Genomic DNA, 26,657 nt, shown 5'->3' with positions numbered 1-26,657 from the left:
CAGTGGCCTCCCTTTCTGTCCCAGCTCCAGTCTCAGGCTCTTGCTCCCTGTGTCACTCACCTTTGCACATGCAGTCCCTTTGCCAGCTATGCTGATCCCCCATTCCTCAAGGCCCAGGCCAGCAGGTCACCAACCCTACAGTCACACTTGGACCCTCACAGAGGGTTCTCTAAACCAGTGTTTTCCAACCCTCCTAATGCTGTGACCCTTTAGTACAGTTAGTACTTCACGTATGTTGTACCATATATATCATCCATATTATTTCATTGCTACTTCATAACTGTAATTTTGCTATTGGGATAAGTCATACTGTGAATGTCTAATACATTGTCCATGGGGGTCGCGACCCACAGGTTGAGAACCACTGCTCTAGTGCATCCTCAGTGCTTGGGTACCCAGGCTAGGCTGGCCCTGTAGTGAGCAGCGAGAGTGGAGCACATAGCTTCAGCCTGGCCACAGCTTTCCTGCCTGGAGGGCTGATCAGCTCACTGCTTTTCCTTCTCCTAAAAGTTTCTCTGTCCCTAAGTGACCCATGGCCCCGTGGCCACCAACATCAGCTTAAGATCCCTCTGTGGTTTCCAGGGACTCAGGCTGCTGTCCGTGGCCCTCAGACCCAGGTCCTGCCTAGGGAATGGCAGATGGGGAAAGCAATTGCCCAGCTTGGAGCACACATACCACACCCCACCTCTCCCTCATAGCTACAGCCCAGGGTACCAAGCCAGGTGCAAGGCATCAAGCCCAGCACACTGGGCACTGGGCACCAGGCCCTGAGTCGGGTTCACTAAGCTCTCTAATGCTGATAACCGTGGCTGCTTTATAGGTTGGGAAACAAGGCTTAGAGAAATCAGGTGGCCTGCCCAAGGCACACAGCCAGACCCCTAAACCTAGATACATCGCAGCTCCAGGCTGCTCCTGGGCAGGGTGTAACAGCTGGTTAGCTTCCAGGAAGGCCCAGCCTTGACCTGTCTCTGGCTTGGGGCCAGCCCAGCGCCTCTGGCTGTGAAATCGAGGCTCTGCTGGCTCGGGCAACCTCTGGAGGAGATGCTGCCTGGCCACCACTGTGCTGTGAGGCTATTCTCACTTAACAGTGATTCTCAGCTTCCACCTGCGCCTGAGTGGGGAGGGGCAGTACAAACTGGCGGGTGCGGTGTGCTCGATGCTGCCTTCAGTCGTCCAGTGCCGTCTGCACAGCAAACACGTGCCATGCATAGATTATTTGCCATCCCCGTTAGGTCTTACAGCACACCAAGCCTGCAACTTCGGTGGAGGGATGCCACTGTGTCCCCGGTAAGAGAACAGAGGCACAGTGGACTTAGGAGACTTACGAGGTCTTCCTGCTAAGAAGTGGCAGAGTTGGGGGACACCGTGGAGGAGCCAGATATGGAAATCCGAGCCGGGCTCCTCTACATGTCGACTGTGTGCTGGCTCTGGGCTAACGCACATAGCTGTATGTGTTGCACGCTGTAGAACTCCAGGGGATGTGGGCACACACACAGATCCCTGTTAGTAATGTCGATGCAACCGTGCAGTGTGCAGGCTCTGGTCGGGTGCATGGTGTCCCCGTGGTGCGCCTCGGCCATTCACTTCCCATTCTGCGCCTTTGCTTCCTCACTCTTTCGCAGCAGTTTTGACCGTCCAAAGCACCCGCACCATCCTGCTGAGAGTCACCCACTGTCACTTAGGTGGGAATGTTGGCGTTGGAGCCCCGAGGCCAGCTTCTCTCCGGGGGAGGGGTTACTTCTTACAGCCCTTCCTCTCCCAGGAGGCCCCAGAACCCGGCCACAATGGCTGTGCTCTGTGTCCGGCTGCAAACAAAACTTCCGGGCCTTCAGATTCTGTTTATTTTTGAAAAACAACAAAAAAACCCAAAAAAAGGCAACAGCTGAGTGTGCCAAGACTAAGGCCTTCAGAACTTGGCTGGGCCTGGCCTGGGGGTGGGGCTGTTAAGAAACCCCAAATAAATAGAGCTGTTTCCTGGCCCAGCCAAGCCAGTTCATGTGGGAAGCCTATGGTAGGGCCCTCCTGTGACTCACGGTGACTCATCTGAGAGTGGAGCCCGATTAAAGGGCCATGCCTGGAGGGCCCTGACCTAGTGCCCGGCTAGGCCTGCCATTCTAAGATAGCATTCATACTCACCCTCAGTTTTGGGGGCTGTAAAATGGATAGTAACTGCTGCTCTGGGGTGGGGGTTCCAAGCCGCAGGCTGGGCTGAGCAAGTTCTGTTTTTGTGGGGCTGGTGGCTGCATCCTCTTCCTCCCTCCTTCTAGGAAGCTCATGGGGTTGCCTGCCTGGCTGTGGGATGAGCCAAATAATGTCTCTGTGCTGGGGAATGGGGCCGTGTATAGTATCTCTTTGGCTCTTCTGTGGTCCTGAGCGTGAAGAGCCAGCCTAAAGCAGTGTGCTGTCCTGGGCCCTGCTCCAGGCCTTGCCATCTTCCCAGTTGCTGTAATTTCTTTAAAAACACTGTGAAGAGAAGTCACGCCATGATACAAGGCGGTTTATTGGAAGGGGAGAGAGAAGAGGCACAGAAGTGGGCACAGGGGGGCAGAGGCCGGTCCCTGGGGACAAGAGTGGCAGAAAAGAAAGAGAGAGAGAGAGAAACAGAGGGCAGAGAAAGAGCCGGGAGGTGGGCTTTATAAGGGAAAGTAGTGAACGTGCATAGCAGGTGCTCTTGGTGGCTGACCATCCTGTCAGGACCCCAAGGGCAGACCAGTACAGATGCCTGAATACTAACACCAGTTACCTACCATATAGAGTCCTAGCTGGCAAGGTCCTTTTGAAAGTCAGGTTCTCTCTCTGGAACGAGAAGTGGCCTAAGAGCTTGGAGCAGCACCACGGTGGGTCTGCTGACTGACTTGAGCCTCCAGGTCAGCGCCCAACAGCCTGGAGACACAGGGACTGGGAGGCCTTGGCTCCTGCCTCAGTTCTGCCGCTGCCCATAGTGGACCTGGCAGGCCAGGTGGGCAGAGCCTGGGGAGGGGTCTGCAGGTCCTGGAGGTGCCAAGCCCCAGGATGGACTGGGCAGTGAGACAGATGGGGTGTTCTATTCTCCATGCTGTCCACGAGAAGGGCAGTCACAGGCACGCGGGGCTTAGAGCTCAACCCACTTAGACAACTTTTCTAATTACTTCCTGCCCATCAGGGGCAGCAGATGACTTTGCCCATACAGGGTCCCTCTGTACACCCCATCTCACCCCAGATTTTGTCTGTTCCAGCCCTGTTCACACGTCTCCATTCCCGGCTGGTCACTGTCCCTCACTGCCGGCAGCTGCCAGGGCTGGGTTCACAAAGGCCGTGGGCAGATGTGACTGGCTACGCTGCACAGGAGGCCCGGCTAGGAGTTGTTTCATAAGCCTCCATTTCCCCATCTTGACATTTGCGGCTCCATTTCTCCCAGGTCGCCACTGTGGGAGTCAGGGACATTGCCAGGCTGTGTGTGGGGACGGTGCTGGCCCACAATTGTTCCAGAGCACAGGCTTTGGTCTGTACCCCTCTTACAGCTGCTGCTGTGGACATGTTTGTTTGTTTTTTTTCATCCTGTTTGATGGTGTGGAAAACCAGGTTTTTGAGGTGGAGGCTCAGCCCCAGAGAGCCATGTAGAGTCCTTTCACATCACCAGGTACCAGGTGGCTTCCTGGGACAGGGAATATCACTGTTTACATTCTTATCAGTTCACCCAGGATCTGTGAGGGGTCACCTTCAGTCCCACATCTCAGATGGGAAAGTCAAGGCCCAGAGAGGGTAAGCGACTTGCACAGGACCACAGCTAGAAGACAACAGGTCTCACTGAGCCCAGTTGTGTGCGACTCCCAGTCCTGTGCTCATGAGAGAGCCCATGAACCACCCAGAAGCAGTGCCAAGGAGCATGGTGTCAGAGGCCAGAACCTGGAGGTCTCAGCACAGGCTCGTGCCACCCACATGCCTCAGGCTTGTGGTCCTGGCAGGCCACAGCCCTGTTGCTGATGGCGGCAGGAATCTGAGCCAGTGATTAAGGTTTGGGGGATGTTTGTGAGCTGCCTGGAAGTAGGCCTGGGCTATAGCCAAGTCAGACAAAGGCGGGGTGCTCTATCCACCCAGGAATCTATAGCCTGGCCAATGAGGAAGGGCCTCACAGAGGCCTTATGGGGTGGCTCAGGAAAGGAGGCCTCGGGACTTTCACTGCGCCCTTATCTATCGGTACACTGGTCAGGCAAATCGTCAGCTCTGCAACATACTTCTGTCACATGGGAGCAGGCAAGGGCCCAGGGGTGCTGTTCCCCAGCATCAGTCCTGTGCTTCCTGGAGCAAAGATTCCTGCTCAACACTGAAGAGTCTGGTGGGGAAAATGTGCAGGGGCTCAACTCCCAGAAGTCCTAGTTAACCATTCTCCAGGGCAGGGACTACCATCTCAGATGTCTGGGTATCTCTGCACTTCTGGGGGATGGGGTGCAGAGCATGTCGACATTGGCTTTGAGTCCAGGCAGGGGTCCCTAGCAGGGCCTCTTTCACCCTGGGTCTAGGGGCTGCTGGAAGCCAGCAGGTCTCACTGACACCCTTGGTCCTTGCTGCCAGCGCAGGTCTCCACCAGCTGACCAGCCCACGGTACAAGTTCAACTTCATCGCCGATGTGGTGGAGAAGATCGCGCCAGCCGTGGTCCATATAGAGCTCTTCCTGAGGTACGTGGGGGCCTGAGTTGCTCTGCAGCTTCCCAGCCGTTCCCAGCTGCCCTGCTGCCTACTGCCACCCAAACTAGACGTGATTCCAGCAGCCAGAGGCACAGGAACAGTGGGGGTAGGATGAGTAGCCACTATGGAAACCTGGGGGTTGAAGGTTAGGCTAAAGTGAGAACCCTAGGCGTCTAGGAGATAGAAACAGGGGACAGTCCACTGAGGTACCAGCCCAACAGGGCAAGTGTGTCTGAATCAGGCATGAGGGAGAATGTGCCAGCTCGTGGCTAGATGCGGAGGAGAGGGAGGATTGACTGAGTGGAGGTGGGTGGATAGGGAAGCAGTTCCGTCCATGGGAAACGAAGCCAGCTGTGTGATGTGTGGCCTAGCATCCTGGCAGGATCCCTCTTTACAGACAGGGGTGGAGCCTCCTCCCTTCCTCCCACACCCAGTATTCTATCCCAGAGATGTTTGTGCTGGATGAGGAGGCCCTGCCTTCCAGACATACCAGCCAAGGTCCCATCACTCACATCCGGTCCTGAGGTCTCAATTTAGACCCCCTAGAGAGAGGCTGGTTGTGGCAGGAGCCTCAGGACTCTAGACAAAACAATCTCCACCCTTCTCACCCTGCAGCTGAGGGGAGAGAACCAGCTGGGATGGTGGAGCCAGACAGGAGCCCACCTGATAGGGATCAGGGACGCTGGTGAGCGGCTTATTAGTCTGACTCTGGTATGGAGTTGCCTGGTTACTGATGTCAATCATTATCCCCTCCCTCTGTGCTCCATTAATAGTGGCAAAGTCTCACGGTGGCAAGGTGTGTGTGTTGGGGGGGGGGCAGTCTATGACAAGAGAAGAGGATAGACCATACTCATCCAGGGTCTAGCCAGAGCTCTGAATCACATCGGCTCTGAGTCTGTTTCCTTAAGCCATCCTGGGGGCTCCTGCTCTTGGAAGAGAGAGGTAAATGGGAATTCAGCCCCTGTGGGACTATGGGACCCTTCTGCTTGCCAGGTCCCTGCTGTTATTGACAACTTATAGACCTATTCCTCCCAACGCTTTTACACACACACACACACACACACACACACACACACACACACACTACAACCACATCCCACCTGGAACTGAGGTTTGATTTCAGCCTCTCTGACCCTGGAGCAGCTCCCTGCCATATCCGATTTTTCCCTGCCCTTGCCTTTGACCCTGGGGTGAAATCCAAGCCACATCATTGAGGAAATTACAAATGAATGTATTAAGAGGCTGTCTCAACCAAAGGGGGCTAAGGAGGGACTGCGTATATCTAGAAAGCCTGGGGCACTAACCCTGAGCTGTTTAATCACAGGCTAAGGCAGCTGGGTATCAGTGATGTCTGGCTTGTGAAGCCAAAGCCTTAAGGGTGGGTAAGGCCCCAGTAGGGCAGATAGCACAGAATCTTCCAGCTGCAACCCTTGACCTGTGAAATCTAGGTTCAGGGCTTTCTTGGGCCCTGTCTGCAGTCTTGAGAAGAGCTGGGTGTAGCAACCCCGAGGCATGGCTGGTGGATGGAAACGCTGCTCTGCTCTGCCTTCTGCCTGACTCCAGCACGTAGTACCACATCTCTGGACCTCAGGCTCCCCTGAGAGCTTCGTGCAGCCGTGGCTACCTAGGGCTGCGTTACAGAGCCCCACAGACTGCAGGATTAAACAATGAGCCTGTTGCCTATCCACCCTGGAGGTTGAGGTCCAAGATCAGGTGTCTGCAGATGTCTGACATCCTACCCAGATCCTAGGCTCACTCTTAACTTCTAGTGGCTCCAAGTTTCCTGAGCTTGGAGTGCATCCTCCCCACCCATGTCTCCCTTGTGCCTCTTCCGGCTTCCAGTCTTCTCAAGGTACCGATGCTTGGCCATAGGGCCCCTACTCCATCAGAACGACACAGCCCTGCCACACCTGCAGAGATTCACTGCCAAATGAGGTCACTACTTGATCACATCTGTTTGGAGGACACTGACCCACATGAACTTGTCCCTGGCTTCAGGGAGCACTTAGAATGTTTGCTGCTTTCCCTGGCCTTGACAGGCTGAGGTGACATTTTGGAAAGACTGGCACACTTGGGTTCTTTCATCTGTTTAGTGTTTTCAGGACCTGTATACTTTTTTTGTGTGTGTGTGTTGCCCTAAGGAAGGTCCCAAGCTTCTGACCTTTTCCCCCTCCTATCCTGAAAGTAGGGTCAATGCTCCTTAAGCAGACAGACCATTTCCCAGATGGGAAGACAGAGGCTCAGAAGGCCTACAGAGCCTGCCTGAGGGCAGCTAGGTCATGGGTGAGGTTGGACTAACAGTTAGTGTCCAGGGCCCTACTGTCAGGCATTGGCGCCACTGTGGGCTGGTGCATGCTGGCATGTCAACAGGTACCGTGTCTCACTGCAGCAAACTGCAGATCAGAGATGATAGTCATATCTTTATGGCCATGAACCGGGTCTAGATTCAATGTTGCCAAGGACACACCCACAAGTGATAGCCTCAGTTCAAACCCAGGTGGTGGAGGGAGTGTACTCCCCCAGGCCAAGGTCTTGCCCTGAATGCCCCTGTACTTTCCTGTTCAGACACCCTCTGTTTGGCCGGAATGTGCCACTGTCCAGTGGTTCGGGCTTCATCATGTCAGAGGCTGGTTTGATTGTCACCAACGCCCACGTGGTCTCCAGCTCCAACACTGCCTCCGGCCGGCAGCAGCTGAAGGTGCAGCTACAGAATGGGGATGCCTACGAGGCCACCATCCAGGACATTGACAAGAAGTCCGACATCGCCACTATCGTAATCCACCCCAAGGTGAGTGGAATGGGGCGCCTTTGCCTGTCCCAGCAGTGTCCTCCCCAGACCACACAGCCGTACTATCTCAGCCTTCCCAGAGGATAGCCGTGATCTGAGATCCAGGGCCACTGGCCACGTCAGACTTGGGGCCTCGGAACTGCCCTTGCCCAAGGTTCCAAAACCAGGAGCAAGCAGGACACAGGGGCGAGGGGACAGCATCCACACCTCCGTACCTCTTTATTGTCCTAGCCGGGCCCATATCTGGAGTTCCCTGTCCCTGGGGGCTGACAGACCAGGGAAGTCAGTTTCTACCTTCCACCCCTGTGCCCATACTTCCCTTTATGGTCCCCAGAAGCTTCTAGAAGCCCAGGTAGACCAGTTAGTGTTCTCTCTGTTTGTGGCACAGCTCCGGGAGGGAGAACCCTCATTACCTATAATCTTACAGGAAGAAACAGAAACTTGGGAAGATTAGAATTCTCATCACTTGGAATCTGAGGGGAAACCCAGGCTCAGAGAGATTAGATCACATACCTAAGATCATGGTCAACAGTGGCAGGGCCAGCCTAGATGCAAGGCATCCTCAAAATGGTTTTTATTGCACGCAGTGGTACCATTGCATGGCTCTGGGATGGCCATAGGGCTTCCTGTGTCCCCTGCACCCACCATCAAACATGTCACTGTGCCTTTAGTGAAAGTCAGGCACATTGTTTCCTGTTGATATCTGTGAGTCAGCTGGTGTAGCTATGTGGAGCCTAGCCCTCCTGCATTCAGGTTCTCAGTGTCCATGGTAACAGTTGTTTGCAGCATTCACTACCAAAGTGGAGGATCCATAATGGACTACCCTGTGCAGACGCTCTGTAATCCTGAGCCCTGTCACGGGTCGAGTCTGGGTGCATCCCTTCTTCATAGCTCAAAAACCGAGGGTGGGTGGGACAGACTGAAGGGCTGAAGTGCAGGAACTCTTCACACTGTGGAGGCCCAACCCCAGCTTCTCTGTGACCAGCATGCAGAGTGTCCAGGCTGGGAGAAGCTGTATGCTCACCCATATGCAGCTGTAAGAAGCGATAGGGCCACACAGGGTGCCACAGCTCATCCAGAGCTCCCTGGGGTTAAGAACAGAAATGCAGAGGCCGACCAGGGACACTGCCCCGAGGTGCCTGGTAGAGTGTGCCTGGCTTTCATTGGTAGCACAAGCATGGTGTGGGTGCCTCGGCACCACACCCCCCCCCCCGGAGCCTCTGAAGCTCAACCTGTGTCCTGCAGTTCCCCAAAACATATGCACACGCATCTACCTTCTCAGACCACAGCAGCCTTAGAGTTGGATAGCTGAGTTCATAGATGGATAGATTCGGCTAGCCCCATTCAAAACAGTGTTCCATTACCTAGTGTGTCAGAGTAGAGTGTTACCTTCCCTGGCCTCAGTTTCCCTGTGTGTCTATATTAGGATATCAAAGATTTCAAACTAGGTTTTCCAGAGCCTTGGTAGGGTTCTGGAAAGCTATATGCCCCTCCTTAGGGCGCCTCTGTTGGGTGCAGCACACCAAGCCTTGGGGTATCTGTAGCTTTCAGCTGACCTGCAGAGCAAACTGTCACCACTAAATCTCAGGCTTAGCTGAGCAGTAGCACATGCCTTTAATCCCAGCACTTGGGAGACAGAGGCAGGTTGATCTCTGTGAGTTTGAGGCCAGCCTGGTCTACAGAGTCAGATCTAGGTCAGACAGGGATGCATAGAAAGACCTGACAAGCAAAACCCTAACAAACTGCTGGACTCAAGGATGTCAGAGGCCAGGCCTCGGCCTGAGCTCTCTATGTGTGTGCTCCCCCATGACAGACATTTATGGCCTCCTAAGATAAGCCTTGGTTCTGTGAACTCCAGCCTCAGTGTCAGCCAGCTGCTGGCCTGGCTTTAGTTCACATTGGCGACTTGTCTCAGCTTGGTCTTGGGGCTGTGAATTGCCTCCGTCCTCTCCAAAGAGCAGCCTGTCAGGATCCCTCTCTGTGGTCTGAGCCACTGTCCTCTCTCACACCCCTCTTCTCCTTCCAGAAAAAGCTCCCTGTGTTGCTTCTGGGTCACTCAGCAGACCTGCGGCCTGGCGAGTTTGTGGTGGCCATTGGCAGCCCCTTTGCCCTGCAGAACACCGTGACAACGGGAATTGTCAGCACTGCCCAGCGGGATGGCAAGGAGCTGGGCCTTCGGGACTCAGACATGGACTATATCCAGACAGATGCCATCATCAATGTGAGTCCTGTGGGCAAGGCTGACCTCAGTGACCTCTGCCTAGCTTGTTCCCTGTCCCATCATGCAGCACACTATCTAGGAAGACCTTTCATCATCTCATGCAGAGGTTTCACCCAGTGACTGCCTCCCAGAGATGGGGTGGCCCAGTCATACCCCTAGAAGGTCTTAGTCTGCCACACACAGCTTGGCACTTTACTAGGCTTAGAATGGCACACAGCCCCAAGGCTGGGTGCCTTGGTATGTACCCCCTCTGTGTGTTCCATGACTGGTTGATGGAACCATTCATGTCTGTGGAGACTACCAAACCTCAGACACTGCCTGTTCTGCAGGTGCCTAGCAACCTCTGGTGAGTTGTGGAGATACGTAAGTGCACAGTTTGTGCAAAGACCCAGAGGGTCAGTGAAGTAGCTACCTGCTGATGTCTGTGGGGATTGAGCATTGTCTTGTCATTGACTAGAGTCAGTGGTGGGGAAGGAGCTTGGGCACCATAAGGGGGTTTGTGGCACAGCTAACACAGTGTTTCCCCCTTTGCAGTATGGGAACTCTGGAGGACCCCTGGTAAACCTGGTAAGTGTCCACTAAAGTGGAGCATCTGGTTTTCTGAGGCTTTGATCACCCAGAGGCACAGGCTGGAGGTGGATGCAGCCCTAGGGACTGCATGTCCAGAGGTCAGTAGTGCAGCTGGGTTGCAGGCCCAGGAAGACCTGAGCACCAGGCCTATGCTGCCTGGAACCCTCAGGGACAACTGAAAACAGCTGCCAGGCTGGGACCATGTGCTCCATGGTGACAATGGGCAATGGGGGCTCAGATCAGGCTGATATTGCCCGGGACTCTGCTGTCCTCAGTTATAATTTAAGGTGGGAGGAGAGACCACCCTCATGAGCTATGTTACCCTCACTCCTTCCGGAGTCAGGCTCTGCTTCACCCTGGCTGAGATTTTCCCAGAACAGGGCGGTGGGCTCAGCTTGGATCCCAGACTCTGAGACTCAGTGTAGCCTGCCTCCAGGAAACCTATCCATACAGTGGGTAGTGTCCAGACTTGATGGGAAAACGCACTATGGGGGTACCTGAGGCGGCTCTGAAGGGATACAGGCCTCACCCCTGACACAGGCCAGGGAGGAATTCCTGGAGATGGGAGCATTTAGTGAGGGTATGGAGACGAAAGAATGGGGGAGAATGCCAAGGATAAGGCAAAGGTCACAGGGCACTGTCAGGGTGGGAGAAGACAGCAGTGGGGCAGCCTGTGGGCTGGGACTGTGTCTAGCTGACACTTAGGCCGCTTGTATAGGTGGCTGTCTCCTCCACACTCAGAATTTTCCAGGCAAACTGCTAAGGGGAGAGGTTCATGCGGTAGGGCCTGGGCTAGATTCTTTAGTTTCTGCCCTAGGCCCCAAAGAGCTTCTCTGACCAGCTGGTAGTGCCCTGGTTGGGTTGTCTAGGAAGAGCATCCAGCAGCCCTCCAATGGCCAGGCAGCTTTTAGGAGGGGTCCTGCCCAGGAGTGGGTTGCATTGACTGGGCCAGCTCCTGCTCTCTTGGCATTGGTCCTATGAATCTGGACAGGGTGGGGACCAAGCTCAAAAAAGATTACAGGCTGCTGCCCTGGCCCCGCTCACTGGTCTCTGCTTTCATGAGGAAGGGACAGAAGGGGCCCACGTCTCTGATGGGATTAGATGATGTCCTGAGTGCAGTGGATACTGCCTTCTAGGGCAGAGGGCTGGGGCTAGTAAGGCAAGCTCAACCCAGTAACTTCTTCCAAAGTAGAAGTCCCCAGGATTTGGAGGTTACACAGATTAGGTGAGGTGTCACTGACCCCAATGTGACCTAGAGAGCCATCTTTCCAGGGTTGCTGGGGGCTGCTTGGGCCATCTCGGTGGGTCACTGGCAGCCAGCTCTGCTCCTGGAAAGAGTGCTCTCTCAGCTCAGCAGCAGCTGGTGACTTGCTTGAATGCCTCCAAGTAACCCCCACATTCTGCCCACCCTGTTTAGGACGGTGAGGTCATTGGCATCAACACGCTCAAGGTCGCAGCTGGCATCTCCTTTGCCATCCCCTCAGATCGCATCACACGCTTCCTCTCCGAGTTTCAAAACAAGCACATAAAAGGTAAAGAGCTCACTGGAGGGGCAGGTAAGGCGGGGCCCTCAGGACACAGCCCAGCCCCACCCAGCTTAGCCAGGGACCACCTGCAGGGGCTGTGGAAGCCATGTTTACTCCTAGACTGGGCCCTTTACCCTCCCAAGCCAGCAGACCCAGGACTCTCTCAGGGTCTTCCTCCTTGCCTACCAGCTCAGGGCCACATTCACCTCCTCCTTCAGACAGTTTCTTCCCAGATCCCACCATCCGAGCTTGGACTCCCAGGGCTCTTCTTAGTTGGCAGAAAATTGTGTTTCCTTCCTGCTTCCTGCACGTCCACCCATCCATTCATCCCCCACTCATCTACCCACATCCAACCCTCCTATGCATTCATCTGTTTACTCATTCCCCAATCTACCCATTCATCTGTATGCCAATCCACCCATCTTTTCTATTTACTGTTCCTTCCCTTCATCCATTTACTATTTACTACTCACCTACCCACTTAGCTATTCCCCTACCAGTCCATCCATCCATCCACCTATCTACCACTCTACCCACTAATCTGTACATTTATTCACCTGCCCATTCATCTTCCCATCAATCCATCCATCAGTTCATACATCTACTCATCCATTCGTCCATCTATCCACCTACCCTCCCATTCACTCATTCACCCATCCACCAGTCTGTCCATTCATCTCTATACCATTGCATCCATTTGTCCATCCTTCCATCTATCCACATGCTCACACTCTGTTCCCCCATCTGCCTACATATGTGCCCATCCGTTAATCTGACCATTCATCCTCTTATCCTTCCATCTCCATACTCATCTGCTCGTACACACACACAGCCATTTATCCACTCTCTCACACACCCACCCATCCATTCATGCATCCATCAGTCCACCCATCCGTGGGTTCATCCACCTGTCCTCTTTCCTCCTATCTATTCATGTTTCCACGCATTCACCTACCCATCCCTAAGTACCCTTATCAGCTGTTCAGTTGGCCTAGTAGAGCATCCTCTGTTCCAAAGGAGCAAAGTCCAAGAACCCAATCCATAGGAGTTACCATCTGCCAGCCCCTATCCCCTCATCCCAGTATAAACAGGAATTTCCCATCCCTCTCACCCTTATGGGTGGCCATCTGCATCTCTCTAGGGAGAGGACTTGTCAAGGACAAGCTAGTTCTCCAACTTTTTAGTTGGTGATCATGGCCACGGTTCAGAAAGGGGCCCGCTTCTGATCTTAGGCTCCTGGTGGCCCTCATCATTTTCAGTCCAATGAGCTGCCAGTTGCTGTGTCTCCCACATCCACCTCCTGGCTGATACCCAGGTCTGAGCCGGCTGTGCCACCCACACCCTCTCACACTGCCTCCCTGTCTCTTCCTAGCCCTCTCACCGGCACTACACTAAGAGCAGGGGCCTGCCTCCTGCTTGCTCCTTCCTTTGCGGCCCTGCCAGCCACACACACAGACCCCAGTACAGCGAGACTGGTCCCATGAAGAACTGCAATTGAGGAGCCTCGTTCTGTTCCAAGTGGCCCTGTGTGAAGATGTCAGGAGCATGCAGAGCCTGTCCCTCCCAAGAATCTGAGGCACCTTCTGGTGACCAGTGGGAACTAGCCACCTTTTCTCTCGACTGTAGGAAGCTCAGAATTAACCCAGGGTTCCATCTTTGCTCCATTGGTTGCCTTGGCCCTTTCTCTAGTGACCAGGGCTTTCCCATTTATCCTGTGTATGGGATCAGAGATCCATCCACACAGACCGGCCTGTGGGTGACTTCGGTGTTGGACATGGCCCTGTGGCCTTCTGTCCCCTTGTCCCCACTTCCACTCTCAGATAAGAACTCACTGGGGCCAGATCTGCTTCTCTGTTGGACAGCAACTGTCCTAGTCATGTGTCCTAGTCACTTTCCCTGGGTTCTGGGGACATGCTTACCTCATCCCTAGAGCTGTGTTATCACGTAAGGACAGATCCTACCACCAAACAGTCTGGTGGGGCTTAGCTAAGTAGAGTCTGTTGGCTTAAAGTCCTTCTGAAATTTGTGCTTATTTATGCTTTTCTTTTTTAAATAAAAACATTGGATGACCCAAACCTAGCCAATCTAAGTTCTTTAACACCTTCCTTTTATTAAATCAGAGAGGCATCTCTTTTCTCATCCAAGGGTTAGTGCAGGAGCCTGGGGAGCCTGAGGAGGGGGGCGGATTCCTGAGTGACCAGTGCAGTACTGTTCAGGGGAGCTGTCCCCTTGGCTGTGAATCAGAAGCTTCAGGGTAACGGGAAAGGCAGGCACACCCCTACCTCCTCAGGTCAACAGATTCCCTTTGAGGAACTTCCATGCTTGGTGGAGTCCCAGATGAGGAGGTGGCTGGACCTAGGGAGTACATGGGACCTGCCACAGCAGCAGGGGCTAGATAGGAGCTTGGGCTGGGCCCTGAGTCAGTGGCAGAGCTGCTGTGCCTCTCTGCATCCTTCCGGGGACAGCCCTGGGAAACTTGACAACTGAGAATGGGCTAGCCTTGGACCCAGAGGTCTGATCTATGCTCAGCTCCTTCCCAAGACTGGGCAATCACAATAGGCATATGACTGGCTGAGCTGCCCTGCATACTCCTAAGTGTGCATTCAGCCTTCTGAGCTATTCCTCTAGCGGGGAGGGAAACCTGGAAAAATGGTTGGGATGATATAACATCTAAATGATTGGCCTGGGCAGGAAATATAGGGAGCAGAGGAGCTCAGGAGATGGGGATGTACCTATCCCAGCAGGATAGGTACTGTGGGCAGTGCAGGATACCCCAACGTTTCAGGAGGCCAGTGTGGGGGGGTGGTACTAAGGAGACTTTCAGAGCAGGGGACCTACATAGGCTCAGTGTTGCGGGGCCTTGGGGAAGGAGTCATGGTAAGTAAGACATGTTGGCTGTTGGGTGGGCGTCAGTGGCTGAGAGGAGGCAAGAAGACATCAGGGCAGAGTCACCTTCTCACGGTTGAGTCAGGCTTTGTTTGAAGGTTGAGACATGGGTTTACTGAAAGGCAAGAGGTTTACCAAAAGGAGCCAGGGAGGGGCTTATTGCTGAGTGGGGAGGGAACCAAATGCCAGGGAGCGGTCATGACATTTGGCTGGGTTCCTGTGCCCTGACCTGAGAGAGATCACAGACAGACAAAGGGCAGCTTCCTTAGTGCTGATATTCCTGACACGGGGGCTCACAGACTGGGCTTCTAAAGTTCCCAGAATTACAACTCCAGGGCGCTGGGTGTGGGGACCCTCTGCGCCTCAGCACTTCTCGCCGTTCTCCACGTCTTTGCACCCTCTTTGGGCTCTTCATGGTTTTTCGGACTGTAGTATTGTTCTTGGTCATTTTCTTTCAGAGTCTCCCCTCTGTTGATCTCTGGAACTCTTTAGAGCTTTGGGTGTCAGGGTCTATAGCTCTCAATGGCCCTCTGGGGCTCTCAGCTCCCTTTGGAGCTACCACTCTGAGCTTCGGGGATCAGGGTCCATAGCTCTCAGGGTTCTCTGGGGTTCTCAGCTCCCTTTGGAGCTACTGCTCTGAGCTTTGGGTGTCAGGGTCTATAGCTCTCAATGGCCCTCTGGGGCTCTCAGCTCCCTTTGAGGCTACCGCTCTGAGCTTTGGTGTCAGGGTCTGTAGCTCAGGGCTTTCTGGAACACTCCTTGTTTTCTCTTTGCTGTTGCCAACTGGACTGGGAACTTGGGGGGGGGGGTTCCTGCTTTTTGTGCAGACAATTCAGCCCACTCTATCTGTGATAAAGATAAGAAGTAGGCAAAAGACCAGTCAGTTAGAAGCCTTTATAGGGGCTGAGGGATGTGTCCTTATATAGCAAGAAAGAGCATGGTAGGATCCTACCAATCACAGTACACCTTTCTGTCCACCAATCACAAGCCTCTCAAGAACACAGCTGCCTTTCTGCCAATCACAAGCAATTTGTGATTGACAGCTCGCAAAGTCACCGGGAGGTGCTGCCCCATCCCACCCCACCCCACCCTTGAACTTGTTGAAGACTGCCGCTGCCAGGGCTGAAGCATCTACGAGAGGGGTTGTGTGGAGGTCACCAAGGCTCCTCAAGGCTGGAGTGAGGCATCCCGGAACTGTCTGGAACTGGCCTGACTGAAGCGAGACCTCCTGGCTCCAGAGGCAGCTGTGGTTGCAGAGGTTCTTGCAGCTGGAAGTCCCTACCCCCACCCCCAAGGACTGTGGAGTGTGCACAACAGCCATACAGGCCGCCAAAGAAGGCTTTGCTTGGCTTATAGCCTCTATTCAAGGCTGTGAGACAGAAGGGCCCGTCAGCTGTCATTCTGGAGACCTAATGGCCTGCTCCTAAACGCTTACCCTGTTTAAAGAAAGAACAAACCCAGAAACACTAAAATCTGCTTTTCTCAAGGAACTTGTATGGGAATTTTAAAGTCACCTGTGTCCCCTGCTATCCCTTGGGGCCAGGGACTCCTCCAACCGGCCTCAGAATGACACTCTCAAATATAAGAAGCCCTTGATGGAGATTTGTCCTTGACATTGTTTGGAGGTGTGTGTGTGTGAGGGGGGGGGTTTGGCAAGTTTGGTTTAGTGGTACTTTCTGTAGCCACTGCTGTCTAGGTCCAGAACATTCTCAGGTACCCAACTGTCTCAGCCCTTTAAGGGACCCCCTTCCCTTCCCTATCTCGGGATTCTGTTGCTGATGCCCTGCTGCTCATTAAAGTGGGGGATCCTTGGGGGCAAAGTGAAGATTCCCACCTGTACTAGTTTCTTTCCGTCTGTGCTATGTGCGCCTTACAGAGAGAGGTGTTTTCCCCACAGAGATCGGGATAGGAGGGCAGAGCTGACGGATACAACGGACTAGCCCTAGAGAGCCAACAGAACCCCACTACTCCTCCATACCTCAGCTCAGCAGTGTGCCTAAATACCCAGCCTTTGTGGTTGGGGCTGGGGTACTGCCAGGTGACCTACAATAGTTGTTCCCTATCTAGGATGTCACTGGCCTCAAAGATGGCCCCAGGATGCTGCTTTGCCAAGAAGACATCCCCTATAGGAAAGGGATGAGGCCCTACTCCCTACACCCACGGGAAGCTGAACTTGTGCTTTTTTAACATGGCCTTAGGCTACAGACCAAGTGGAGGTGTCAAAGGAGGGGCATCCTGGATACCCAAGCTTGGGAATGGGGCTTCATCCTGTCCTGATCCAGGTTCCTGGATTTAGGTGGCATCCACAGTGAAGTCCCACACTCCCCACCTCACCCCCCAACCTCTCCTTGCTTGAGCTGAATGTACATTGCTAACAGGACATTGAATGAGTGTCAGAGGCATTGTCCCTAAACCCTACCTGCTGATCTCTCAGTGAAGGGCACTCCCCCATCCTTCCTGAGCCCTATGTCCTTCTGCCACCTATCCACAAGTCTCCAGCCCCTCCCTCCTGAGTAGATCTACCCCATTACTCAGCATCACCAGCCGGCAGAGCCGTAGTTCACTATAGTACTGCTCCTGCCACACCATGGACCCTCCCACAGGCCTCAGAACTGCAGTGGAGTGTGTCTGTGGTTCAGGTAGGATCCAGAACCCTTCAGCCCAGTTCCCCAGGGCATTGTTGCTGCTCATTCATCATTTGCTCTGGACAATGGATTGTTCTAGCATCATTTGCTACAAGGACTTTGCTTTGTTCACACAAATGGTTTTCCATATTTACCACAAATTAAGCTGTTCATCCTTGTCCTAGTGCTGCATGGCTTAGCGCCAGTGGCTTTTCCAGGAAGTCCTGAGATCAGGGGGTCTGAGCGCCTATGGCTCTTTCAGAAAGTCCTGAGGTCAGGGGGTCTGAGCCCTCTGCTCTTCCTCATCATCTCTGCTCTCCAAGCTACCTTGTTCCAGATACTGTTGAGAATCAGCTTGCTGGTTTGTATGGAAGGAAATCAAAAGCCAGATGGTGTTTCAATTAGTGCTTCAATGTGTCTGTCAAAGACTTTGGGGGGAATTGGGGTTTTAACAGTGTTGCAACCTCAGATCCGGGACCACAGCATCGGGCTTTTCTCAGCGTGTTATACAGAGTATACAGTATACTGGCCAATTTCTGATGGTCTGCTACCAGAATCTACAAGCAAATGTGACTTTGGTATGTTGAATACTTGATAACTCATGGGTTCTAGTAGCTTCTTGGTAGATGTCACTGGGTCTTCTATTGTAGAGGATTGTGTGGTCTATGAATAGAGACAGTTTTTTCCATTTTCCAGCTGAATGGCCCACCCTCATTCTCCAAATTGACCAAAATATTGAATAAAGTTTTGGGGAATGGCCTTCCTTGTCCAGTCCCTGCAGGAAGAGGCATTCAGTCTTATGCCAGTAGGCTTACTGCTGGCTAAAGTTATTATTATTATTAATCAAGTTGAAAAGTTTCCCTTCTGTTCTGGCTTCTCATGGGTACACAATGTAAGGATTTGCTCAGTGCTTTTTGTGTGTCTGTTTAACTCATAGTATGTTTTTTTCCCCTTTTCAGTCCATAATATAACTAGAATTAGCTGATTCTTATTTTTTTATTTTTTTAAGCATTGGGAACTGAATCCTGGTCAAATACAGGGTAGGCAAGTGCTCCCCAATGAGTCATGTTCCCAGCCCTCATCTAACTTTGCATTTTGAGTCAGAGTTTCAGCTCATGGCCCAGGCTGGCTTTAAACTCACTTTGAACCTCGGGTAGGTCTTGAACTTGCCACTCTCCTGGCTTAGCCTGTGGAGTAACTGGGGCGACAGACCTGTGCCACTAAGTCAGGCTGCTCTTTTTTTTCCTTAGTTTTTTTGAGACACGGTTTCTCTGTGTAACAACCCTAGCTGCTCTGGAACTCACTCTGTAGACCAGGCTGGCCTCAAACTAAGGAGCTCCTCCTGCCTCTGCCTCCTGAGTGAAGGCTGATCTTTTAATGTTAAACCATCCTGTACATTCCAGAACTAAATCTTTCTGTTGTGATGTATTGTATATTTGGTGTGTTGGATCTGATTGCTGTAAGCATTTGAAGCAGTTTTGCTTCTACCAAGACAAGAGGTTGACTTGGGACAAGAGTGTCTGGGATTGATCAGGGGACAACAGCATCACTTTGAGGTCCTCTGGATGTATCTGTAGAACCTGGTCTGTTTCTTCCTTAAACCACCAGCTTCAGCAGCAACATCATCTAGGTCTGAGCTCTTTGTGGGAATACTTTTAAGTATGTATCAACTTCATTACTAGATGGAGGGCCTCCGGCCATTCATTTCTTCTTGAATGAACGTAAGTGGGGCTTTCCAGACCCTGAGCGGTGGAATGCACGGACACAGCAGTGGAAAGCTCCCCTTGCAGCCCTGTGGGGTCTGAGGGTCTGCAGCCACACCTTCTCTCTAACTCTTGACGTTGGTAACTATCTGTCTTTTTCTCACCGTCACACTGGGTAACGATTTGTCCACTTTATTGATTTCAGAGGGTTGGAGTTTGGTTCACTAACGTCTCTGCTGGGCTGTTTTGTGGCTCATTGGTTCCTGTCTTTTTCCTTCCTTTGAGTTTCACCAGCCACTTTTTTTTTCTTGTTTTTAAAGGGAATCTGAAACCAGTGGTTTGAGACTTTTCTCTTTAAATTAAAAAAAACAAATTATTGGGACTGGAGACATGGTACAGCAGTTAGTTACTGATCTTGCAGAGGATCTGGGTTCAGTTCCCAGGACCCACATGGCCACTGTCACTCCATTTCCAGGGGACCTTATACCCTCTTCTGGCCAACATGGGCACTGCATGTATGTGATGCACATAATACAGGTAAAATACTTATGTGCATAAAACAAAAGTAAATACATCTCTTTAAAAATTTTATTGTTTCTAAGGGAGCCATGTATGCCCTGGCATGCACGTAAAGGGGTAGAGGACAGCTTTGTGGGGTCAGAACTCTCCTTCCATCTTTATGTGGGCTCTGGAGGTCAAGCCCAAATCACCCAGCGTGTACCACAAGAACCTTACCTGCTGAGCCATCTCTCCCGCCTGAGTCCTTTTCTCTGATCTGGGTGTTCAGTTGTGTTTCAGGCCTCTGTGCCCTGAAAGTTTTGGTTAGGGATTGTTTCACTGATGTGGTTGAAACTGTTCTCTTTCTCCTTGTGTTCTCAGTCACTTACTTCCTAAGCATTTGGGTTTCACAGGCTCTTCCTACTGTTGATTTCTGGTTTAATTCCACTGTGTTCAGAGAATTTTAGCAAATGAAAATCTGAAAGGTGTCAACATTGCTTTGGGTTCGGAACCTTTCCCGTAGTTTCACCACTAGAGCAGCCAGGGGTGGCGGTGGGGAAGGTGAGGGAGGAGAGGGTTTGGGGAGGCTCTTGAAAAGGGCACCTCACTGTGACCAGCGTTCTTTGGGCATCGCCAGGTGATGCTGCGTTTACATAGGGGGCAGAGAGGTACAAGTTTAGGCCCCAACAAGGCCAGTGGGGCCTCAGCAGTGGGGAACCTGGAGAAGCTGGAGTGAGGAAGGAGTTAGCGGGGGGGGGGGGGGGCGGGGGACAAAGGTGCAGGGCCAAATGAAGGGAGAGAGGGACTAAAGCCACCTGCCAGGAGCAGATTAGAGCCAGAGAGCAGTCAGGGCAGCCCCAGGCCCCTGGTTCCCCACCCTACTGAGTCTCCCGTAGATTCCTTTCTCAAGGGCAGTGACCATGTAGCCTAACGGAACCTCCTGTGCTCCATTTCCAGACTGGAAGAAGCGCTTCATTGGCATCCGGATGCGGACCATCACGTCAAGGTGAGTGCCATGGGTGATGACTCCTCTGTCCTGTCTTTCCACGAACTGCTTCCACATACTGTCCACTATGCCCAGCTGCTGGCAGGTGCTAGAGGGGTCAGACCCACCACCATTGCCTGATGGATTCCTTCTGTTCCTTCACAACTCTCCTTAGATGCCCCTTCCTCCAGGAAGCCTCCAGAATTTGCTTCCTAGGGGGCCCCATGATAAGTAATTCAAACCAGATGGCTTAAAACAACCAAAATAAATTACTTGAGGGTTCTGGAGGCGAGACACTGAAATTGGGGGCCCACAGGCCTCACCGAGGTTCCGGGGTGCATCCTGCCTGTGTGTCTCGACTCCTTCTGGCTGTGAGCGCTCCTCAGCAGGCTGAACCCTCATCCCTGCCTGTCTCCATGTGGCTTCCTTCACCCTGTGTCTGAGCCCCAAAACTGCCAGTCACTGGATATGAGAGCTGCCCAGGTCCATGACATCATCTCGAGGTCGCTGACCAACCAAAATGGCAAAGACCTTGTTTCCAAACATGGTCATGTTCTGAGCTCCTAGTGGACACTTCTCGGTCTCCACAGGCCACTTATGTAGGAAAGCCTCCTCTGTTTGCACTCAGCACCTTCCTATGGCACCGTGCCACCCGCAGTGTTGGAATGACATGTCAGGTGTCCTCCCCACCCTGCCTGCCACCTTGACTGTGAGTTCCAAGGAGATGGCTGTGTTCCCACCCATCTCTTGGCTCTGGCCCTGGCAGAAGTTCAGAACAGGGCAACTGCCTGGAAATACAGGTGATAAAGGGGGTTGGGGAGGAGGGAGGAGGAAAGTCCAGCCCAGGGATGTGAAGGAGGCTTCTCTACACTGTGAAGCTCTGTGGATACCCACCAACCACCCCTTGCTTCCTGCTTCAGTAGCTGTCAATCTAGGGAACAAATCTTCAGCAAACTGCAGCTGAGACCAGTATGCCAACTCATCTTTATATTGCGTGCCTCCCTAGCCACCCGTCCACTTACCATCTGTCCAGTCTTCTCTGTCCACTCCCTGACCGAAGCATTCTCCACCTTCCCACCCAGTGCCTCCTGTCCTTCCACCCACCCATCTGTCCTTCCTCTGCCACCCTTTCTAACCTGTTCTTCCATCTAGCTATCCCCTCTCCACACCCACAGCCAGTTGTGACCACTGAGCAGCCCTATCTTGTGGGCTCAGGGTGCCCCAAGAGCACACAGGAGGCTGTTTGTCTGGCATGGGTGGTGGTGGAAAGGGAGAGCCACATGCCAGGGAGTTGGGCTGGAGGCAGGGGCTGACACAGAACTGCCTTTCCAGTCTGGTGGAGGAGCTGAAGGCCGCCAACCCAGACTTTCCAGCGGTTAGCAGCGGAATATACGTGCAAGAGGTCGTGCCCAACTCACCTTCTCAGAGGTATGCCCGCCAGCAGAGGGAGGGCTATGACACTCAGACACAAGGGGGGGATGTGCTGGGGCCTGGGCTGGGCCTTCTCACTGACCTTATGTGACCCACAAGCCTCCTGGCAAGGAGCTGTGGAGTCTGGCCTCTCCTCAGAGCCACGGGAGGGATGAACTGTCCCTGAGAGCATTGGCCACGCCTGTCCTTAGAGCAGAGGGATCTTTCCTTTGCGAAGCAGAGGCTAAAGAGTCCCTGCTTGGGCCAAAAGCTGTCTCCAATCCTCCCTCTCTCCAGAAAGTGCTTTGGCCTCAGTTTTCTCATCTGTAGAAAGGACCTGATTCTGTTAACTCCCCATCCCAGAGACTTTGTCACAGCCAAATGAGATGAAACCTTTGTTTTTTAAGAACTACAGAAATGTTAGACACAGACCTGGTATGGTGGCACAAGCCTGTGCCCTCAGCATTTGGGAGATAGATAGAATCAGAAGGATTGGGAGTTCAAAGTAAGCCTTAGCTAGATAGAGATCCAGCCTAAGCCAAATGGGACCCTGTCTCAAAAAAAAAACGAAATCCAACCAAACAAAGCAATGTTAAGTATTGGAGCATCATGAGTTGAGGCCATGTGCCCCATGTGGTCATTCCCTGGCATCCTGGCCTCTGTCTCATCCATGCTGTGATGGGTAGGTCCTATCAGTGGTCTTGAACTATGGCTCTGGGATCTAGAGGGACCCCACTTGCATGCAGACTGCTGTGGGGAGGTGGGCCTGCTCCTCCTTCTGCGGTTTGGACATCACTGGCTACCACATACCACTGGCTTTCCATTGGTGCTCTGTTCAAAATTATTTTGTTAAACTGCTGCTGCTGAGCCCAGGTGAGCCCTACCTGAGCCCTGAAAGTATGTGCACGCTGAGGGTCTTTCTCCTGGTTGGCAGAGGTGGCATCGAAGACGGCGACATCATCGTCAAAGTTAATGGACGCCCCTTGGCGGACTCCAGTGAGCTGCAGGAGGCTGTCCTGAATGAGTCCCCACTCCTGTTGGAGGTGCGGCGGGGGAATGATGACCTCCTCTTCAGCATCACGCCTGAGGTGGTGATGTGAGGCTACCTGCCTCCAGTGCCGCGCCAAAGCCTACAGAAGGCGGAGTCCCTACCTTCATGAGATCAGGACGAAGGGCTGCTGTGATCCTCAGCAGGGCCAGCAGGCTCCTCTCTGCATCGGGGCCTAACCAGGGGTCTGGATCTCAGCCTTGACCCTGAATTCCAGTTCCGATAGAGGAAGCGCAGTGTCCCCTGGACCAAAAGCTCCAGATGTCACCTTCTGGGTTCTCTGGATTTAGAAACTCCCAGAAACTTCCCTGAAAGTCTGTCCTTGCCCCAGCTTCCTGCCTGTACCCTCAGGAAGGCCTGCCCAGTTCCCACCCCACCTCCTCTCCCCTATGTCCCAGTGCCTAGACCTCTCCCCTCACAAGGACTCTTCTGACCCCATCTGGTTCCCTCTGCCTCAGCACCCCCTCATGGTAAGACAGGGGCTGCTTGCCCTGCCGCCTGGCATCCCTGGGGGTCAGGCCCTGCAGCTGTCCCCTGGAGAAGTCAGCGTCCTGACCTGGAGCAGGTAAATGTTCCCCACTGCTGAGCTGAGCCCTGTGCTGGCCCAGGCAGGCAGGAAGCAGAGTGTCATGACCACAGTCTCCAATTCTGAGAGCTCATTCTCCCAAGGTGACCGTATGGTGGCCAAAGAGGGAGCTGGCACCTGCCTGAGGTGCAAGGACTGAGCCACTTCACCTCTACACGCAGTTCTGGGTGCACGGGCCATCCCTGAAGACTGCCACCCAGCAGCCAGCAGGCTCCTGAGGGCATCTTTGTTCTCCCTAGTGTTTCAAGTGTGTCTGTGAGCTTTGCTGTAAAATTACCCCCATTCCCCATGTTGCTTGTACTGTATGTTTCTCTACTGTACGAAATTAAAGTTTACAAGCACAGAGCTGTCAGCCAGAGAGCTGTTTGCATCCCGCCGACCGGGGTCTTTCTGGGGTTCCACACCGAGTACATCACTGGTGACAATCTAAGACATGTAAGCGGCCTTTCCAGGTTTATTCAGTGTCACAACTGTTGGGTGGCATGGAACACACCAGATGCCAGGGCTGCCGGCTGCTGTGGGCAACCTTAAGTCAGGCCTCTGGGGACAGTTCCTTCACATCCAGTTTTGAGGTTTTACATTTCCCACCCTGACACTACCCAACTTCTGTTGCCATGGGAAACAATAGAAACTAGAAGGGCTAGTACCCGAGTCCCTCCCTGCATACTTGGCCATGTGGCTGAGCTCTGTCTCTGCCCGTCCTTTCTTTTTTCTGTTCACAACCACTACCCACAGCCCACAGTGACTGGAAGCAAGACTCAGTGTGAATTTTCCAAGAGGAAATTCTCTTTGGTGTGAGGCTTTGGGGTTGGAGACCCACAACCACGCTGTTCTGGACCATAGAGTTCAAAAGGATCTGGAACCTTCTAGCTCAACCCACACACAGGGGCGGGATCTGCACACTGGATGACCCAGGCTGCTTCCCTAGCATAAACTGCAGGCATTTTGAGTGATCTACTCTAGGGCTCCTGTTCCCCAGCATCAAACAACCAGACCAGCTTCAGCGTCTGTACTGGGACCCCCTGGAGACAGAGGCCCTAACTTTTGGTAGCTGTGGAGAATGGCTGGCTGTGTGCTGTATACCTAACTAGAAGGGAAGATAGGTGTATACTTCAGTGCTCAGGCAGAAAGGACTAGAAAGGGGCAAAAAAGCAACTTTGTAAGGAGTGTGCCTTCTAACCCACTTGCAACTCTCTTGACTTTGGGACACAGGCGCAGGTTACCACAGCATGGCTATCCCAACATCTCCCAACCCATGTCTTATCCCACCTTAGATGCCCATTGGCTACCCACTTCTGTCCACCCCTTGTCCCAGTACAGCCACCACTAGCATCTTCTGAGACACCAGACCAGACTTCAGAGCCTGGTAGAGTCCATGCAGTGTTTGCCCCTCCCAGGCCCTGCTTGCTTCTGTGGAGACCCTGACACGAAGACATCACAGTTCACCATAAACATTTCAGACCCAGGTCTGTGTTCTGCTGTTCATATCATGAGTTAGTGCCTTCCACGTGGTAAACAGAGGCTTGGCTCCCCTCAATGTCCATCCCCACCTAAGCTTTAGCACCCCAGCTAAGTCTTCCTTTCTAGGCCATGTCCACCCCATAGCAGTTGAGAGAAAGGGGTTCACAGGGCTCTCCTCTCTCAGACACCAACTCAGCCAAGCTACGCTGCCCTGGGTCTGTCTGGACCCCCACTGGCTCTAGCATTGAGACCCCACAAGCCCCTGGGCCCCCCAACAGCCTGACCCAGTACAAGGTGTTGTGGTTACCTCAGTTTCCCCAGCTGTAAAGTGAAATTAATATTGTCCTGAATGAAAAGACACACAGGGATTGCCTGGGCTCCAAAGGGCCCCAAACCAGTCTCCCCTCTTACTCTTCCTACCCTACCACTCTCTTCTCTGGCCTCTGGTTGACTTTATATAATATGGGAGTCTGAAAGTGGAGTCTCTGAGCTCAGAGGGACTGACTCTCTGGGTTCTGACCCAGTGGCTTTCAGCTCTGAACTACAGTATTCAGTGAGGTCATGAGCTCACAGCCCCTAGAGAACCAGGAGCCCTTAGAGAGGGCTCACCATATGCTAGGGACCAGTCCCCACACCCCAAGGCCCTGTGTGGGTGGCCCTAGCAGTCCCCTTCCTCTCCCAGCCTTGGGAGAGTGGTCCCTGACCGCTCCCAGCCAAGTGGGCTGACCCTCAGCTGCTCAGCCAGCTGCAGTCTGTGAAAAACAACTTTTTCAAAGTCAGCCAGCTGCCGCCCGAGCATTGTGCAACCCTTTGGGTTCCCACGAAGCCCCAACAGCTAAGTTCCTACCCGCCCTCCACTATGTGTCCCACGAGACTATAAACAGGGATATTCACAAGGCCACCCCATTCCAACTAGGAGCTCTGTTTGCAAATGGAGTAGTCAACTCGGGGCCCGACCTTCCAATGCCCTGCTGGATGTCGGGGAAACTGAGGCCCTGAGAAGAAGAGGCTGGTCTCCATGTGACCTGGCCAGGTTTGACCCGTCCCTCAGGTTGGTAGCAATGGCAACAGCTGCTACAAGACAAATGGCTCCTCAGTGAGGAGCACAGAGTGGCCTTGAACCAGCCTTGACCCTAAGGACTCATCCTGTCCTCCCCATCACATGGGTGGCCAAAGACCCAGCTGAGGGGAGTAGGGGCCCTGGGCTGTGCCTGCCCCCTCCTGGACCCTCGCCCCAGCCTCTGCAGCACACGGTTACCACCCAGTCACCGACTCCCTCTGTCTTACCTACTGTCACCCCTCCTTTCTCACACAGCTCCTGGGCTCTCGGTCTTCAGGCCTTCCTGGATCCAGCTGGTGCTCTTTTCTAGTCCTGGCCTTTGTCCAGAGATTTCCCTCACTAAAACCTTCTCCAGATCCCTGGGAGTGGGACAAAGACATTTAGTGACAATCCTCTCAAGTACATCTTCCAATGTGGTCACATTGAATAAATGTCCCTTTTCTGTTTTCCACCGAAGGTTGACTCTTTGAACTGACTGACTGATGATGGGTGGCTGAACCCGGCCTGGGCACAGGCTGTGACCCCCATGCCCAGTAACACCCGCACTGACACATCTGTGAAGACAGCACCCCCTATGTTCTCATCAGCAGAGCTGGCCAGCGGCCTCGATCTCCAGAGGGGACCAG

General features: G+C 53.2%; 1 protein-coding gene across 2 annotated transcripts in view; it reads left to right on the top strand.

Annotated features, from left to right (window-relative positions):
• Htra3 (HtrA serine peptidase 3) overlaps nt 1–23,851 on the top strand; it is a 28,840-nt gene extending 4,989 nt beyond the window's left edge. Inside the window, exons 2-9 of one of the 2 annotated variants that reach the window (XM_041636397.1) lie at nt 4,557–4,656; nt 7,231–7,453; nt 9,480–9,674; nt 10,209–10,241; nt 11,662–11,776; nt 20,439–20,487; nt 21,799–21,894; nt 22,811–23,851. In XM_041636397.1, coding sequence (XP_041492331.1) covers nt 4,557–4,656; nt 7,231–7,453; nt 9,480–9,674; nt 10,209–10,241; nt 11,662–11,776; nt 20,439–20,487; nt 21,799–21,894; nt 22,811–22,976 — 977 coding nt within the window. In that variant the 3' untranslated portion in view covers nt 22,977–23,851. Of the gene's footprint in view, nt 1–4,556; nt 4,657–7,230; nt 7,454–9,479; nt 9,675–10,208; nt 10,242–11,661; nt 11,777–13,142; nt 13,861–20,438; nt 20,488–21,798; nt 21,895–22,810 lie in introns of those variants that run through there. The other variant, XM_041636398.1, reaches the window with a different exon arrangement.
• Nucleotides 23,852–26,657: the final 2,806 nt, after the last annotated feature.

Source organism: Microtus oregoni, unplaced genomic scaffold, assembly GCF_018167655.1.
Source record: "Microtus oregoni isolate MIOR12 unplaced genomic scaffold, Mior012 000049F_ref0000343, whole genome shotgun sequence".
Classification (NCBI taxonomy): Eukaryota; Metazoa; Chordata; class Mammalia; order Rodentia; family Cricetidae; genus Microtus; species Microtus oregoni.
Note: the sequence above shows the minus strand (reverse complement) of the source record. Positions and strands in the feature narration are given on the sequence as shown.